At 40.7% G+C, this 15000-nt stretch overlaps 1 protein-coding gene across 1 annotated transcript in view; it reads left to right on the forward strand.

Moving 5' to 3' along the window:
* Nucleotides 1-15000, forward strand: part of LOC135092186 (rhodopsin, GQ-coupled-like) — a 95564-nt gene that overhangs the window by 28222 nt on the left and 52342 nt on the right. Inside the window, exon 2 of the mRNA XM_063990481.1 lies at nucleotides 10875-12848. Within this exon, the coding sequence (XP_063846551.1) occupies nucleotides 12750-12848 (99 nt within the window). The 5' untranslated portion in view covers nucleotides 10875-12749. The remainder of the gene's footprint in view (nucleotides 1-10874; nucleotides 12849-15000) is intronic.

A 15000-nucleotide genomic window follows, 5' to 3' on the forward strand; every position in this document is an offset into this window, starting at 1 on the left:
AGAGAGAGAGAGACAGACAGACAGACAGACAGACAGACAGACAGACAGACAGACAGACAGACAGACAGACAGAGACAGGCACACACACACACACACACACACACACACACACACACACACACACACACACACACACACACAGAGAGAGAGAGAGAGAGAGAGAGAGAGAGAGAGAGAGAGAGAGAGAGAGAGAGAGAGAGAGAAACTTTAGAGTTGAAAAGCCGCGGGAGTAAGTGGAGGGGAGAAGAGGGGACCGGGGAGGGAGGGAGGGAGGAAGGGAGAGGGAGAGAGGAAGGGAGAGGGAGAGAGGGAGAGGCAAAGGGAGATAAGAGATGAGGTCACTAGACAGAAGGTGGATTAAGGGATCAAGAAGCATCAATGAAGGGAGGGAGGGAGGGAGGGAGGGAGGGAGGGAGGGAGGGAGAGAGAGAGAGAGAGAGAGAGAGAGAGAGAGAGAGAGAGAGAGAGAGAGAGAGAGAGAGAGAGAGAGAGAGAGAGAGAGAGAGAGAGAGAGAGAGAGAGAGAGAGAGAGAATAATAAGGTAACAGAAAGAGGAGGAAGAAGAATGAAGATAAGAGGAAGGAGGAAGAATGGAAGGAAGGAAGGAAAATAAAGATAAGAGGCAATACAAGATAAAAGGGAAAAGGGAAACGTGACGAGGAAAGAGAGGAGGAGGAGGAGGAGGAGAAGGAGGAAGAGGAGGAGGAGGAGGAGGAGGAGGAGGAGGAGGAGGAGGAGGAGGAGGAGGAGGAGGAGGAGGAGGAGGAGGAGGAGGAGGAGGAGGAGGAAAGAAGAGGAAGAGGTAAGTGGAGGGAGATACCGATGTGAGAGAGAGAGAGAGAGAGAGAGAGAGAGAGAGAGAGAGAGAGAGAGAGAGAGAGAGAGAGAGAGAGAGAGAGAGAGAGAGATTGTGCCCTAAGGAAACCCTCATAGTTCTTTTCATCTCTCTTTCATTCTTGCAGGAGGAGGAGGAGGAGGAGGAGGAGGAGGAGGAGGAGGAGGAGGAGGAGGAGGAGGAGGAGGAGGAGGAGGGAAGACTACAAAAAATATAGACAATTTGAGGAAAGAGTAAGAGGAGGAACACAAAGCAATACAAAGGAAGGAACAGACAATAACAGGACGTAACGTGGCTGTGTGTGACTAGTGTGACTACCACCACTGCAGATCGCATGAGTAAGGGGTACAAGGCCACGCTACGAGACAGGGCAGCGTGCAGTCACAGAATGGTATACGAGAGGCTGAAACAGAAGCACGTTACTCTGATACTGTATTACTCACTAAAAATAATAATAAATAAATGAATAACGAATAATAATAATAAAAAGACTTATAATAAAATAGAATAAAATAAATACGCAGGAGGGAGGTACGATAGTTGAGTGGGGCTGATGTGAGGTGCTTGTCTGACCTCTGCTTAAATGTTTCTGCTGTGTGTCGCTGTTTGCTTCTTGTGCCGGGAGGGGTTTCAAATGTTCACGATTCTATTAAAGAAAGTGTTTATCTAGTCATACCTGAATCGCTTACCTGTGATGTTATAGCCTACGAGTGGTATTAGCTCAATCATAACATAGTTTTCCAGTTTTTAATATGAACTTATCAAAGCCGCGAAACATTTTGAAAAGCTCCATTAAAGCTCCTCTCATCCTAACGTTTCTCTAAGCTGAACAAGTGAAGCTTCCTCAAATGTTCCTCGTAAGGTTTGTTACGCAGTCTTGGAATCATCTTGGTAACTTTTCCTTGTACTCTCTCCAGCTTGTCTGTCTTTCCTGTGATAAGGTGACCAGACCTGAAGGGAGTATTCAAGGTGAGGTCAGACAAGTATATTTAACAAAGTGAGAATTACTCTTTCCGACTTGAGTTCAAAGGTCCTCCCAGTAAACCCAACCAGTTTATTCACGGTCTTAACAACTGAGCAATGTTTACTTGGCTTGAGGTCTGAGGCAACCGTTACTCTTGAGTCTTTCTCTTCGTTGATTCTGAGAAGCTCTGAGCCGTTCACTGAGTAATTAACACGATCATTGTTACTCGCTAGGTGCAACACTTTACATTATCAACACAGAATCTTACCTGCCACTCGTCTGACCAAGTGGCTAAGCAGTCAGCGATTGTTACTTTCCTCGTTAGGTTAGTACGGTCAGCAACACCAGTTATCTTCCAGGCGAGGCCCTCAGCGATGGCATCAAAACCTCTAACCTATCACGGGGAGGAGCAGCAGGAGGAGAACGAACAGGAGGAGCAATACAAAGAATACAAAGGAAATCCAAACAGCAGCAGACACTGAGGTCCTTACCAAGCTGTTTGGATAATTACGCTGTTAGTGAGATACAGGATAGTACAGCAGAAGGCTCCTCCCCACCAACCCATCCCTCCACCCGAACCTGGCTGAGGGAGGAGGAGGAGGAGGAGGAGGAAGAGGAGGAGGAGGAGGAGAAGCAAAATGGTCATATTGAGTGGAGAGAGAGAGAGAGAGAGAGAGAGAGAGAGAGAGAGAGAGAGAGAGAGAGAGAGAGAGAGAGAGAGAGAGAGAGAGAGAGAGAGAGAGAGAGAGAGAGAGACCAACAAAACATTACATAATAATCGTCAATCATCAGTAAAAAAAAAAAAAACAATGAAAATATGACAAGAAAGAAAAAGAGAAGAAACAAGAAAAGAGGAAATGGAAAAATAAAAAAAAAAGAAATCTACTTACGAGTAAAATGAAAAAAAGTAAAAATATTCAAGTCAAAAGTAAATCCAAAGAAAACCAGGAGGAGGAGGAGGAGGAGGAGGAGGAGGAGGAGGAGGACGAGGAGAAGGAAGAGGAATTTCAGATTGCTGTGAGGCAGAAAAGAGGAAGAGGAGAACGCGTAGGACCAAAGGAAAGGAGATAAAAGGAAGAGGAAAAGAAAAGTAAGAGTAGAGAGTAGGAGAGGAGGGAGGGAGAGAGAAAAACGGAAGAGGAAGAATAGATGTGTGAGCAAAGAAGAGGAAGAGGAAAAGAAGGAAGGATGGAACAGGGGGAAAGAGAAAAAGAGACAGAAAAGGGAAGGAAAGTGCAGCGATGTGAGGAGGAGGAGGAATACAAAGGAATACAAAGGAATACAAAGGAAAGCCAAACAGCAACAAACCTTTTGGTCCTTGCAAGGCTGTTTGGTAACTACTTCTAACTAGCTACAGTGAAGAGAGACAGGACAGCATAGCAGAAGGCTCCTCCCCACCCACCACTCCCTCCAGCTTGCGCTGGCATGGAAATAGTTGGGAAAAGTACCATGCAGTATGGAAAAACTGACATGGAAATTTTCATAGGAAAGGATGAAAGGAAGTTCTACTATTCACCCTACGGTGAACTCTATACGCCTATCTGAAAGTTAATACAAGTTATATTAAAACTGTTGAATAAGAGTTTAAATAGTGAATTTAGTAATTATTCGGACAAGAAGAGAGCTTGTTGGGGATTTGCTTTTAAATATTTGTCTATTTTATTTTTGAATGATTCAATAGTACTGCTGTTTACAATTTCGGCAGGAAGTTTATTCCATATATTTACTATACGATTAAAGAAGAAATGTTTGGCCTCGTGGGATTTAAAACGTTTGGGTATAATCTTGAATCCATTATTTCTTGTTAGGTTAGAATGATCAATGGTAAAATAATTATGTGCATCAATGTTACTAGGAGGAGGAGGAGGAGGAGGAGGAGGAGGAATGAAGTAGATAGAGGAAGAGGGATAAGGAGAAAAAATAAATCTGAATAAAATCCCAAGAGAAACGACAGGAGGAGGAGGAGGAGGAGGAGGAGGAGGAGGAGGAGGAGGAGGAGGAGGCAAGGAAGGTCATGAAAGTCAAATATAACATGTACGTTTCTTTTTATTTACATATTCACCTTTAGGCTGTGTAGGTATTTCATGTACGTGTGTGTGTGTGTGTGTGTGTGTGTGTGTGTGTGTGTGTGTGTGTGTGTGTGTGTGTGTGTGTGTGTGTGTGTGTGTGTGTGTGTGTGTGTGTGTGTGTGTGTGTGTGTGTGTGTGTGTGAAACTATGTGCGTTTTTTGACCCAGATATGTAGACTCTCATTAACTTTATGTACGTTTTTTTCAAGACATGTACGTATATTTAGCCCTGCCTTACCAATGCTAAGGACTTGTGTACGTAAACTTGTTGGTGTCTGTTTTATATACGCACACAGCATGTACGTTATTTTTTACTTGATGTTAGAGTTTAGTATGTGTGTGTGTGTGTGTGTGTGTGTGTGTGTGTGTGTGTGTGTGTGTGTGTGTGTGTGTGTGTGTGTGTGTGTGTGTGTGTGTGTGTGTGTGTGTGTGTGTGTGTGTGTGTGTGTGTGTGTGTGTGTGTGTGTACGTGTTTAATTTACGTACACAAGGTAACCCATAAATTTCAAACATGGGCATATTAAACTAATCTCTCTCTCTCTCTCTCTCTCTCTCTCTCTCTCTCTCTCTCTCTCTCTCTCTCTCTCTCTCTCTCTCTCTCTCTCTCTCTCTCTCCCACCTCAAGTGTCCCTCTCCTCCATGTTGACTCTCCCTCCCTCCCTCCTCTCCCTCCTCTCCCATAATCTCCCTCCTGTCTATTAACCTGATGTTTGTTAAGATATATTGACAAGAGAGAGGAGGAAGAGGAGGAGGAGGAGGAGGAGGAGGAGGAGGAGGAGGAGGAGGAGGAGGAGGAGGAGGAGGAGGAGGAGAAGTTTGCTCTGTGCCATTCATTTCTCCCTGTTCTCTCTCTCTCTCTCTCTCTCTCTCTCTCTCTCTCTCTCTCTCTCTCTCTCTCTCTCTCTCTCTGATTGTTTGACTGTTTATAGCATTTCATCACGGATACAAATGTATTTCAAGAGAGAGAGAGAGAGAGAGAGAGAGAGAGAGAGAGAGAGAGAGAGAGAGAGAGGGGAGAGAGAGAGAGAATCTATACCTTCCCTAGCTTACTTTCTTTATCCGTTATGACGACTTCCACTTGAGTGCGCCAGTGACAGCCAGTCTCTCTCTCTCTCTCTCTCTCTCTCTCTCTCTCTCTCTCTCTCTCTCTTCCATTTTCCACAGGTTGCACTGAACAATTTTCCTTCCTCAGACCAAAGAGAGAGAGAGAGAGAGAGAGAGAGAGAGAGAGAGAGAGAGAGAGAGAGAGAGAGAGAGAGAGAGAGAGAGAGAGAGAGAGAGAGAGAGAGTATACAGGATGGACAGTCCAATTATAACAGTTTGAGAGAAAGAGAACAAAAATAACTCAATGACAGACGTGTAGACAGGTAGATGTGGCCGAGAGAGAGAGAGAGAGAGAGAGAGAGAGAGAGAGAGAGAGAGAGAGAGAGAGAGAGAGAGAGAGAGAGAATCTTCCCGCAGGCCTAAAAAAAAAAAGAAATAATTTGCGGGGTTCAGTTTCCACGAAAAACTTCTCGTTACACAGAAATAAACGATTTTGTGTAATACACACACACACACACACACACACACACACACACACACACACACACACACACACACACACACACACATATACACACAAAAAAAATCAACGTTTAATTTAATTACTGAAGCACCAGAGAGAGAGAGAGAGAGAGAGAGAGAGAGAGAGAGAGAGAGAGAGAGAGAGAGAGAGAGAGAGAGAGAGAGAGAGAATAATTTCACACACAAATACAATACTTAATACACATCCTGTTAACACTATTAATAAAAAATACAGTAATTTCTAACACACACGTCACACCACCTTCACATTTCAACAATAGATGGCGCTGACCTCCCCTATATAATCCAGTGTTTGGAGACCCCGGCCGGAGCTCCCCTGTTCCCTGTCCACTGCCTATCGCGGGTAAATATTAGGGAGGAAGGGCGGTGGTGTTTGCCAAGGCGAGTCTCCCTGTGACTTTTGTTGATATGCTTGGTGTGGCGCGTGACTCGTTTGGGAATTAATGAGGTTCAGGGTATCGCAGATCTCTCTCTCTCTCTCTCTCTCTCTCTCTCTCTCTCTCTCTCTCTCTCTCTCTCTCTCTCTCTTCGTTTTTTCAGGTTCTTTCCGTTGTTTTTCTTTTTCTTTCCTTTCCATTATCTGTTTGTTGTTTCATCTTTCCTTCCTTTTCTTTCTTATTCGTGTCTATTTACTTTTTTGTTACACTGATTTCCTCTCTCTCTCTCTCTCTCTCTCTCTCTCTCTCTCTCTCTCTCTCTCTCTCTCTCTCTCTCTCTGATTTATTTACAAATAGAAACAGGTATTTTTACCTGTTTTTCCTTATTATCTCCACTTTTTCCTCTGCCGTTCTATTCTTCCCCCATCTCTTTATTCTACCTATTCTCAGTTTTTCCTCCTCCTCCTTCTCCTCCTCCTCCTCCTCCTCTTCTAGAATACTGTGTGCAGTTCTGGTCACTGTATTACAAAAGACATTTAAAACTAGAAAAGATACAGCGCAGAGTCACTAAGATGATTCCAAGATTACGCAGTAAGCCGTATGAAGAACAACTGGAAGAACTAAACCTATTTAGATTAACAAAGCGCAGGATAAGAGGAGACCTAATTGAAGAGTTAAAAAATTTTAAAGGATATAGTAACACTGATGGAAATAAATATTTTACCATTGATCATTCTAACCTAAAAAGAAATAATGGATTCAAGATTGTACCCAAACGTTTTAAATCCCTCGAGGCCAAACTTTTTTTTCTTTAATCGTATAGTAAATATATGGAATAAACTTCCTGCAGAAACCGTAAACAGTAATTCTATTGAATCATTCAAAAATAAAATAGACAAATATTTAAAAGCAAATCCCCAACAAGCTCTCTTCTTGTCCGAATAATTACTAAATTCACTAATAAACTCTTTTACTTTACAGACACCAGTATTATTATAAATTGTGTTAATTTTCAAATAGGCGTATAGAGTTCACCTTAGGGTGAATAGTACAACTTCCTTTCATCCTTTCCTATGAAAATTCCATGTCAGTTTTTCCATACTGCATGGTACTTTTCCCAACTATTTCCATGCCAGCGCAAAGCTGGAGGGAGTGGTGGGTGGGGAGGAGCCTTCTGCTATGCTGTCCTGTCTCTCTTCCCTGTAGCTAGTTAGAAGTAGTTACCAAACAGCCTTGCAAAGACCAAAAGATCTGTTGTTGTTTGGCTTTTCTTTGTATTCCTTTGTATTCCTCCTCCTCCTCCTCCTCCTCCTCCTCCTCCTCCTCCTCCTCCTCCTCCTCCTCCTCCTCCTCCTCCTCTTCCTCCTCCTACTTTATTTTTACTTCTATGTTTTTCTATTTTTCTCTCTTCTCGTTTTTTCTTCTCTCTTTACGCTTCCTTACTTTCTTTATTACCTCATACTTTCTTCATCTTCCTTCTGCTCCTCCTCCTCCTCCTCTTCCTTCTCCTCCTCCTCATTGTTATCTTTCTCCACGTGTCTTCTTATAGTTTATAGCTACAGAATAGAATAAAGAAGTGTGTGTGTGTGTGTGTGTGTGTGTGTGTGTGTGTGTGTGTGTGTGTGTGTGTGTGTGTGTGTGTGTGTGTGTGTGTGTGTGTGTGTGTGTGTGTGTGTGTGTGTGTGTAGTAAATAATAATGCTAATTGAACAGACCTAACCTAACCTAACTTAACCTAACCTGACCTAACTCAGCTTAACCTAACCTAACGTATCCTAACTTAACCAAAACCTGACCTAACCCAACCAAACCTAATTAATCTGTTGATCTGGCTTACCTTTCTTATTCTTCAGGTTTCAGTTACTTATATTACGTAACTAAATTCAATGGCCTACCTTATTTACTTGTCTTATGTAATTATTTACTTAAGTGGCCCATCAAGCTGGCTTATCCACACACCTGTCTAGCTCACCTGGCCTACCCACCTGGCTTTCTGTTACCTATTACGGCTCATTCACCTGTCCTAAATATTACCCTCTTGTTTATCCACTTAAACTGACATCTGTTACACACACACACACACACACACACACACACACACACACACACACACACACACACACACACAGACACCGGAATGTTCTTTGTTTCTTGTTTCTTCTTACTTTTTTTCTTACTTCTCTTCTTTCCTTATCCCGTCTTTAATTACTGTAATACTTAACAATATAGGGTTAAATACACATACACACACACACACACACACACTAAAACAATGGCTTATAATGGAGTGTAAGGTGACATAAACAGAATTACCATACAAACTTAAGCTCGTGAACCAAACTAATGTATTATTTTCATAAAGCATGGACGTATGTATGAAACTGGAAGAATGGCGAATAAATAAAGGGAATAAGGGAAATAAATACAGGGAATAAAGGGAAGGAATAAAGGGAATAGACAAAGGAGATGAAGGGAAAGAATAAAGAGGATAACTAAATGGTGAATGAACAAGGAGAATAAATAAAAAGGAATAAATAAATGGAATGAATGAAAGAAAATACACAAGGAAAACAAATAAAGTCAATAAATAAAGTGGAAAAATAAAGGGAAAACAAATAAAGGTCAAAGAATAAAGGAATTAAATAAGGGAAAATAAATAAAAGGGAATAAGCAAACGAGATATGAATAAAAGGAATAAATGAGATAAACTGCTAAAACAAATACACCGACAGGCTGAAAATAAAAACCATTGCAAAAAAAAAAACAAAAAAACTTATATCGTTGTATTGGAAACGGAAATAATCTCGACAAACACCTGCAAATTAAATCCGAGAGAGAAAAATGAAAGAAAACGAAGAAATGAATTAATAGCCATGACCAACTGAAGTATTTTTGTATTAAAGTTATCTGCGTGAAAGAGAGATTTGTATTTGATAAAGATGAGAGACACACACAGAGAGAGAGAGAGAGAGAGAGAGAGAGAGAGAGAGAGAGAGAGAGAGAGAGAGAGAGAGAGAGAGAGAGAGAGAGAGAGAGAGAGAGAGAGAAACACAGTAATTCACTTCCCTTATTCATTAAAACGTAAATTGCCTGTTTTATATACATGGAAGAGAGAGAGAGAGAGAGAGAGAGAGAGAGAGAGAGAGAGAGAGAGAGAGAGAGAGAGAGAGAGAGAGAGAGAGAGAGAGAGAGAGAGAGAGAGACGAACAAACCTCACTCACTCTCACACACACAAACACACACACATACACACACACAAGGATTAAAGAACGATAGACAGATAGATATACAGACAGACACACAGACAGACACACAGACAGACACACAGACACAGAGAGAAAGAAGTACGCAGAAAGACAAAGAAGAGAAAGACTTCAAGAAAACTCGGACATCCAAACGCACAGACAGACGGACAGACAGACAAACAGACAAACACACACACAAGCAAATAAAACAAGGCTTCGCTAAGGGCTTGGTATTTAACTCTTTAAAAATGCATAAAATAATTGGACACACACACACACACACACACACACACACACACACACACACACACACACACACACACACACACACACACACACACACGTGACAGTTTAAATATGTAACAAAAACACGACAAAAAAAAAAAAAAAGAAAGGAAAAAAATCAATGGATCACGTGTTTGTACAAGGATTAACACTTTTCCCTCTCTTTCTTTCTTTTCTTTCTTTTCCTTTCCTTTATCGAACGTCAAACATTTATGGGTCATTTCTATAGTGTTTGGATTACTGGCAGGATACTGATGGCGGGTAATTCCATGTGTGTGTGTGTGTGTGTGTGTGTGTGTGTGTGTGTGTGTGTGTGTGTGTGTGTGTGTGTGTGTGTGTGTGTGTGTGTGTGCTACTGCGAATGTTGAATATTTAAAGACAATTCACGCAGAGAGAGAGAGAGAGAGAGAGAGAGAGAGAGAGAGAGAGAGAGAGAGAGAGAGAGAGAGAGAGAGAGAGAGAGAGAGAGAGAGAGAGATGCCTGATAACATTCCCTCCGTCTACACAATGTCACTGTTTTTTTCCCTGGAGACAAATGACCACCAACACATGTACGTATATATACTCGTACTCTGAAATGAAATATACTGAATGTGAGGAAAAGATGAAGGAAGCACAATGGATATGACAGAGCGGGAAGGAGAGGGAGAGGGAGAGGGAAGAAGAATAAAGGGAACAGGAAGGAGAGGAAACAGTAGAGGAAAAAGAGAGGATGATAGAGGAAAGAGGAAGGGATAAAACCGATAGATATGAGAGAGGGAGAGGAAATGGAAGAGAAGAGAAAGAGAAGAGGGAAAAAAAGAAGTAAATAAGGGAAAGAGGATGGGATAAGAGAGATAAATGATAGGAAAGGGTAAAGAAAAGGAAAATAAGGAATAACACAAAAGGAAACGAAGGAAAGGTAAAAAAGAAAGGAAAAGAAGGAAAAGAGAAAAAGTTTAAGAAAGATAAGAAGAACGAGGGAACAGGAAGGAAAGGAGAGGGAAGAGGAAAAAGACAGGAAGAGAGTGGAAAGAGGAAGGGATGAGGTAGATAAAGGATATGAGAGAGAGAGAGAGAGAGAGAGAGAGAGAGAGAGAGAGAGAGAGAGAGAGAGAGAGAGAGAGAGAGAGAGAGAGAGAGAGAGAGAGAGAGAGAGAGAGAGACTTCCGCGTCAACAGGAGTGACTGACAGACCATCAAATTGACTGACCTTTTTGGCAGGAAACTTTTGTGATTTTTTTTCCTTTTTTTCCCTCCTTTTTTTCCACTTTGTTATTATAATACTGGGTAGATTTTCGAAGGTACGTCTCTCTCTCTCTCTCTCTCTCTCTCTCTCTCTCTCTCTCTCTCTCTCTCTCTCTCTCTCTCTCTCTCTCTCTGTGTGTGTGTGTGTGTGTGTGTGTGTGTGTGTGTGTGTTCGTATTTATAAACTGAGCGGCACATTTTTTCCTATTATTATTATTATTATTATTATTATTATTATTATTATTATTATTATTATTATTATTATCATTATTATTTCTCTCTTTCCAGGTTTTGGAATGACGGAGAAACACAAGAAGGAAACACTAAATGAGGAGATAATGGAGGAGAGAGAACACACTAAGGAGGAAAGGAGAGAAAAGAGAGAGAAGAGAGAGAAGAGAGAGGAGGAGAGAAAACAATGGACAATGAAAACACAGAGGAAGTGAGAAAGAGAAAGCGAAAGATAAATTGAAGGAAAGAGAAGGAGAGAAAGAAAAACAAACGAACGAAGGAAAAGGAATCAACAAACAAACAACAGGAAAAGCACATTCTCTTCAAGGCCTTACACACACACACACACACACACACACACACACACACACACACACACACACACACACACACACACAGACACACACACACACACATTCTTTACGGTTCATGTACCCTAGTGAACTCAAACATACACATCTTCAAATACACATACAACTTACGTAAACAGCTCAAATACACTCATACACATTCATACACAGATACATACAACATACACCTAAATACACTCATATTTCTACACCTTCCACCTTCCATACATTATTAGGTATACACAAACTTTACGTAAATGCTTCAAACACACTCAACATATACACACGTACACACAACATACACCCACACATGTACACCCATACACGCCCCTACACCCTCCTGCTCCCATACGGTACACCTCCACAGTTCACACCAAAACGCTGCCAAGGAAACCAACACAAACAAACCAGGTCATTAAAATCTGAGGCTGCAACAAATCTCCTTACAGACATAAGCCAGAGTAAACCAGCTCCCCATTCCTCTCCCCCTTCACAAAACCCAGGAAAAAGGAGAACTCGTTTTCCCCCATTTCCTTTTCCCCCTCCTTTTGTAACCTCTGACTTTCCATTCCATTGCAAAGGCGATTTCTCTGTGCACCGAGGCCTATAGAGATTTAGGCCTCCCGTTTCTCCTTCTCTCGTATTCCTAAGCTGGTCTTTACGAAATCTCTTTACCGCACGTTTTCTGTATACGAAGAAGGTGAGAGACAATGATAAAGGAGACTGTGTCGGGTATATACATCACTGAAATGAGGCAGAGATTTGGAAATATTTAAACAGATGGGAAAATGTGGGAAATAAGAGTGTAGGAGCTGGAATATGATACAGATGTGAAAATTAAATATCACTGTTGAAAAAAAAAATGGAAGGAAAATGTCAATGAAGCGAGAGTCAAAATATAAATAAACTTGAGTGAAGGGAAAGAAATGAAACTGAGAGACGAACACGTAAAGATTGAAAGTCAAATCAAGAAATTTGAGAAAAAAAATAGAGAAAAGACAATCTGTATGAAGCACAAGTAAATGAAAAGAGAATAAAAGTGAAAAAAAGGACGAAAGAGAAAAGAACTGAAGGACAAATTTAGAGAGGGAAAGAAAATGTAAAAGTGAGGAAAATTTTTAAAACCGTGAAGAAAAAAAAAGAGATGAAAGGATAACACGACAAACAAGAAAAGCCAATTAATAAATCAAATAAAGAAAACAACAAAATAAAGTAAAGAGAATGAGGTAGACGAAGCGATACGGCACAAAAAAAAGAAAGAACGAGAAACACAAAAAGAGAATAAGAAAAAAACAAAACAAAACACAAAAACTAACTAGAAGAGAGAGAGAGAGAGAGAGAGAGAGAGAGAGAGAGAGAGAGAGAGAGAGAGAGAGAGAGAGAGAGAGAGAGAGAGAGAGAGAGAGAGAGAGAGAGAGAGAGAAGACAGACACAAACTAAACACAAGCAGAAATCGAGAGGCGGAGAAATAGTAGTGATCGAGTGAGGAAGGAAGAGACAGCGAGGGTAAGGGAGGGAAACAAGCCCCAAGAGGACACAAGAGGAAGAGAAGAGGAGAGAGCAAGAGTGGGTAGTGTGTGTCATGCCCGTGGTGGCAGCCCTGCTCCTCACAGCCACCCTCTTGGGGATCTGCTTCAACTGTTACATCTTGTTCCTGTCTTGCACCCAAAACTTCAGACAGGTAAGACACACTGCCTGCTGTTGGTTGGTGTTACCTTACGCACACCTGTCCCAAAATCCAATCACGTGCCGGCTTCACCTTTATTCCTTTTCCTCACTTCCTCTCTCTATTTTTTTCTTCATATTTTGGTTTTATATTTGTTGGCTAATTCTGTCTCCTGTTATTTTTGTTTACTCTCTCTCTCTCTCTCTCTCTCTCTCTCTCTCTCTCTCTCTCTCTCTCTCTCTCTCTCTCTCTCTCTCTCTCTCTCTTTTTCCTTCACGTTCTAGTTTACATTTGTTGTCTAATTCTACCTTTTGTCATTTTTATCTTTTCTTTTCCTTTTTTTTTTTGCATTTTTTTCCTGTTACCTTCATATTTGCCTGCATTTTCTTTTTCTTCATTTGTTTTTAGTTCAAGTTTGTTTTCTAATTTCACCTTGTTACTTTTCATCTTTACTTTCCTCCTCCTTTTTCTTTTTATCTTTCCATTCTTTATTTGTTTCCTTCCCATCTTCCTTCCCTGCCTTTCTTTTTTTTTTCATATTTTTGTTTATATACCTTCTCTAATTCCACCTTCTGTCATCTGTATCTTTATTTTCCTTCTCTTTTTTTTTGTCTTTGCATTCTTTTCTAATCTCTTCTTTTCTTGCTTTCGCATTTCCCTTCATTTCCCTATTCTATCTCCTGTTTCCTTTATTTTCCTTTCCTTTCTTTGCATTCTCTATTTCCAGTCTTTTGTTGCTTTTAGTTTGGTTTATTTCTATATTTTTGTTTTCATTCTTTTTTTTTCTCATTTGTGACTTTCATACTTGTTTTTTTTCCTCATATTTTACTTTACTTTCGTCTCCTGTTATGTTTTTCTTTACTTTCCTTCTCTTTTTCTTTATATTTTTCTCCAAGTCATATAATTTCTCTCATCTCTTCCTTTATCTTCATATTTTTCCGTGTTCTATCTTTTCTTCAAGTCCTAGTTTACATTTCTTCTCTAATCCCATCTTCTTTCATCTTTGCTCTTTCCTTCTTTCTTTCTTTCTTTTTCCTTCGCTTTCGTCTCCAGTTTTATTTTGTCTATAATCCTTTTTTTCTCGATATTTTCAACGTTTTATCTTTTTTCCCTACATTCTTGTTTACATCTCTAATTCCATCTGCTGTCACCTTTCCCTTCACGTCCCTTCTCTTCTTTTTCCTCCTTTGTGTTCATCTCCAGCTTTTTTTTTTTTTTTTTTCCTTCTCTCTAATCCCCTTCTTTTGTTACCGCCACGTTTCAATTCCTTCTCGTTTTTCTTTGGATCCTTTCTTAGTTTACATCTGTCCGTCTTTCCCTCCTGTCACGTGTCTTGTCATCCTCCTCTTTGTCCTTCTCTTCTTCCCTCTCTCCTCACCATTATTTATATCTGAGTCATCATCGTCATTTCTATCACTGTTTTTTTTTTTTTTTTGTTTTCTTCTACATTATTGTTATTACCACCTTCTTTCGCTTTTTTCCTCTTTTCCTTGATTTTTTTTCTCTTCCTATCCTTCACCTCTTTTCTACATCCTTGTTGTTATAGTTTCCCTTCTCCTTTCTCATTTTTTTTCGTTTATTTTTCTCATTTTTTCATCCCTCCACAATCTTTTTTTCCCTTTTTTTTCTCGTTCCTTCCTCCTCCTCCTCCTCCTCCTCTTCGTTTTCTTCCCAATCATTTTCTCCTTTCCCTTTTCTCGTCTTTTCCTTATCTTTTTCTCCTTTGTCATCCCTCCACCCTATTTTTTTCTTTCTCCTTTGCTTACCTTTCTATCTTCCTCCTCCTCTTCCTTTTCTTTTCTCCCTTACTTTGTCCTTTCTTCAATAACAACCATTATTTTTCCACTTCTCTTCTCACAAATCTAGCCTCCCCTTATGTACCTCTCTCCCCTCTCCCTTCCTCTCCCCTCCCTCTCTTCCCCTTCCTTCTAACGTAATCTTCTTGGTCTCATTTTTTCCTCCTCCTCCTCCTCCTCCTCCTTCCCTATCTATGTGAGTATATACCTACCTGCCTACCCTCCTCCTCCTCCTCCTCCTCCTCCTCCTCCTCCTCCTCCTCCTCCTCCCAAGTCACATGCTGGCTTGTTTGGGAAAAAAATACACACCTGTGAGGTATTTCAGGTGTGTGTGTCATGTGTGTGTGTGTTTGTTTGCCTGGTTTTTGTGT

Source organism: Scylla paramamosain, chromosome 39 (genome assembly GCF_035594125.1).
Source record: "Scylla paramamosain isolate STU-SP2022 chromosome 39, ASM3559412v1, whole genome shotgun sequence".
Taxonomy (NCBI): domain Eukaryota; kingdom Metazoa; phylum Arthropoda; class Malacostraca; order Decapoda; family Portunidae; genus Scylla; species Scylla paramamosain.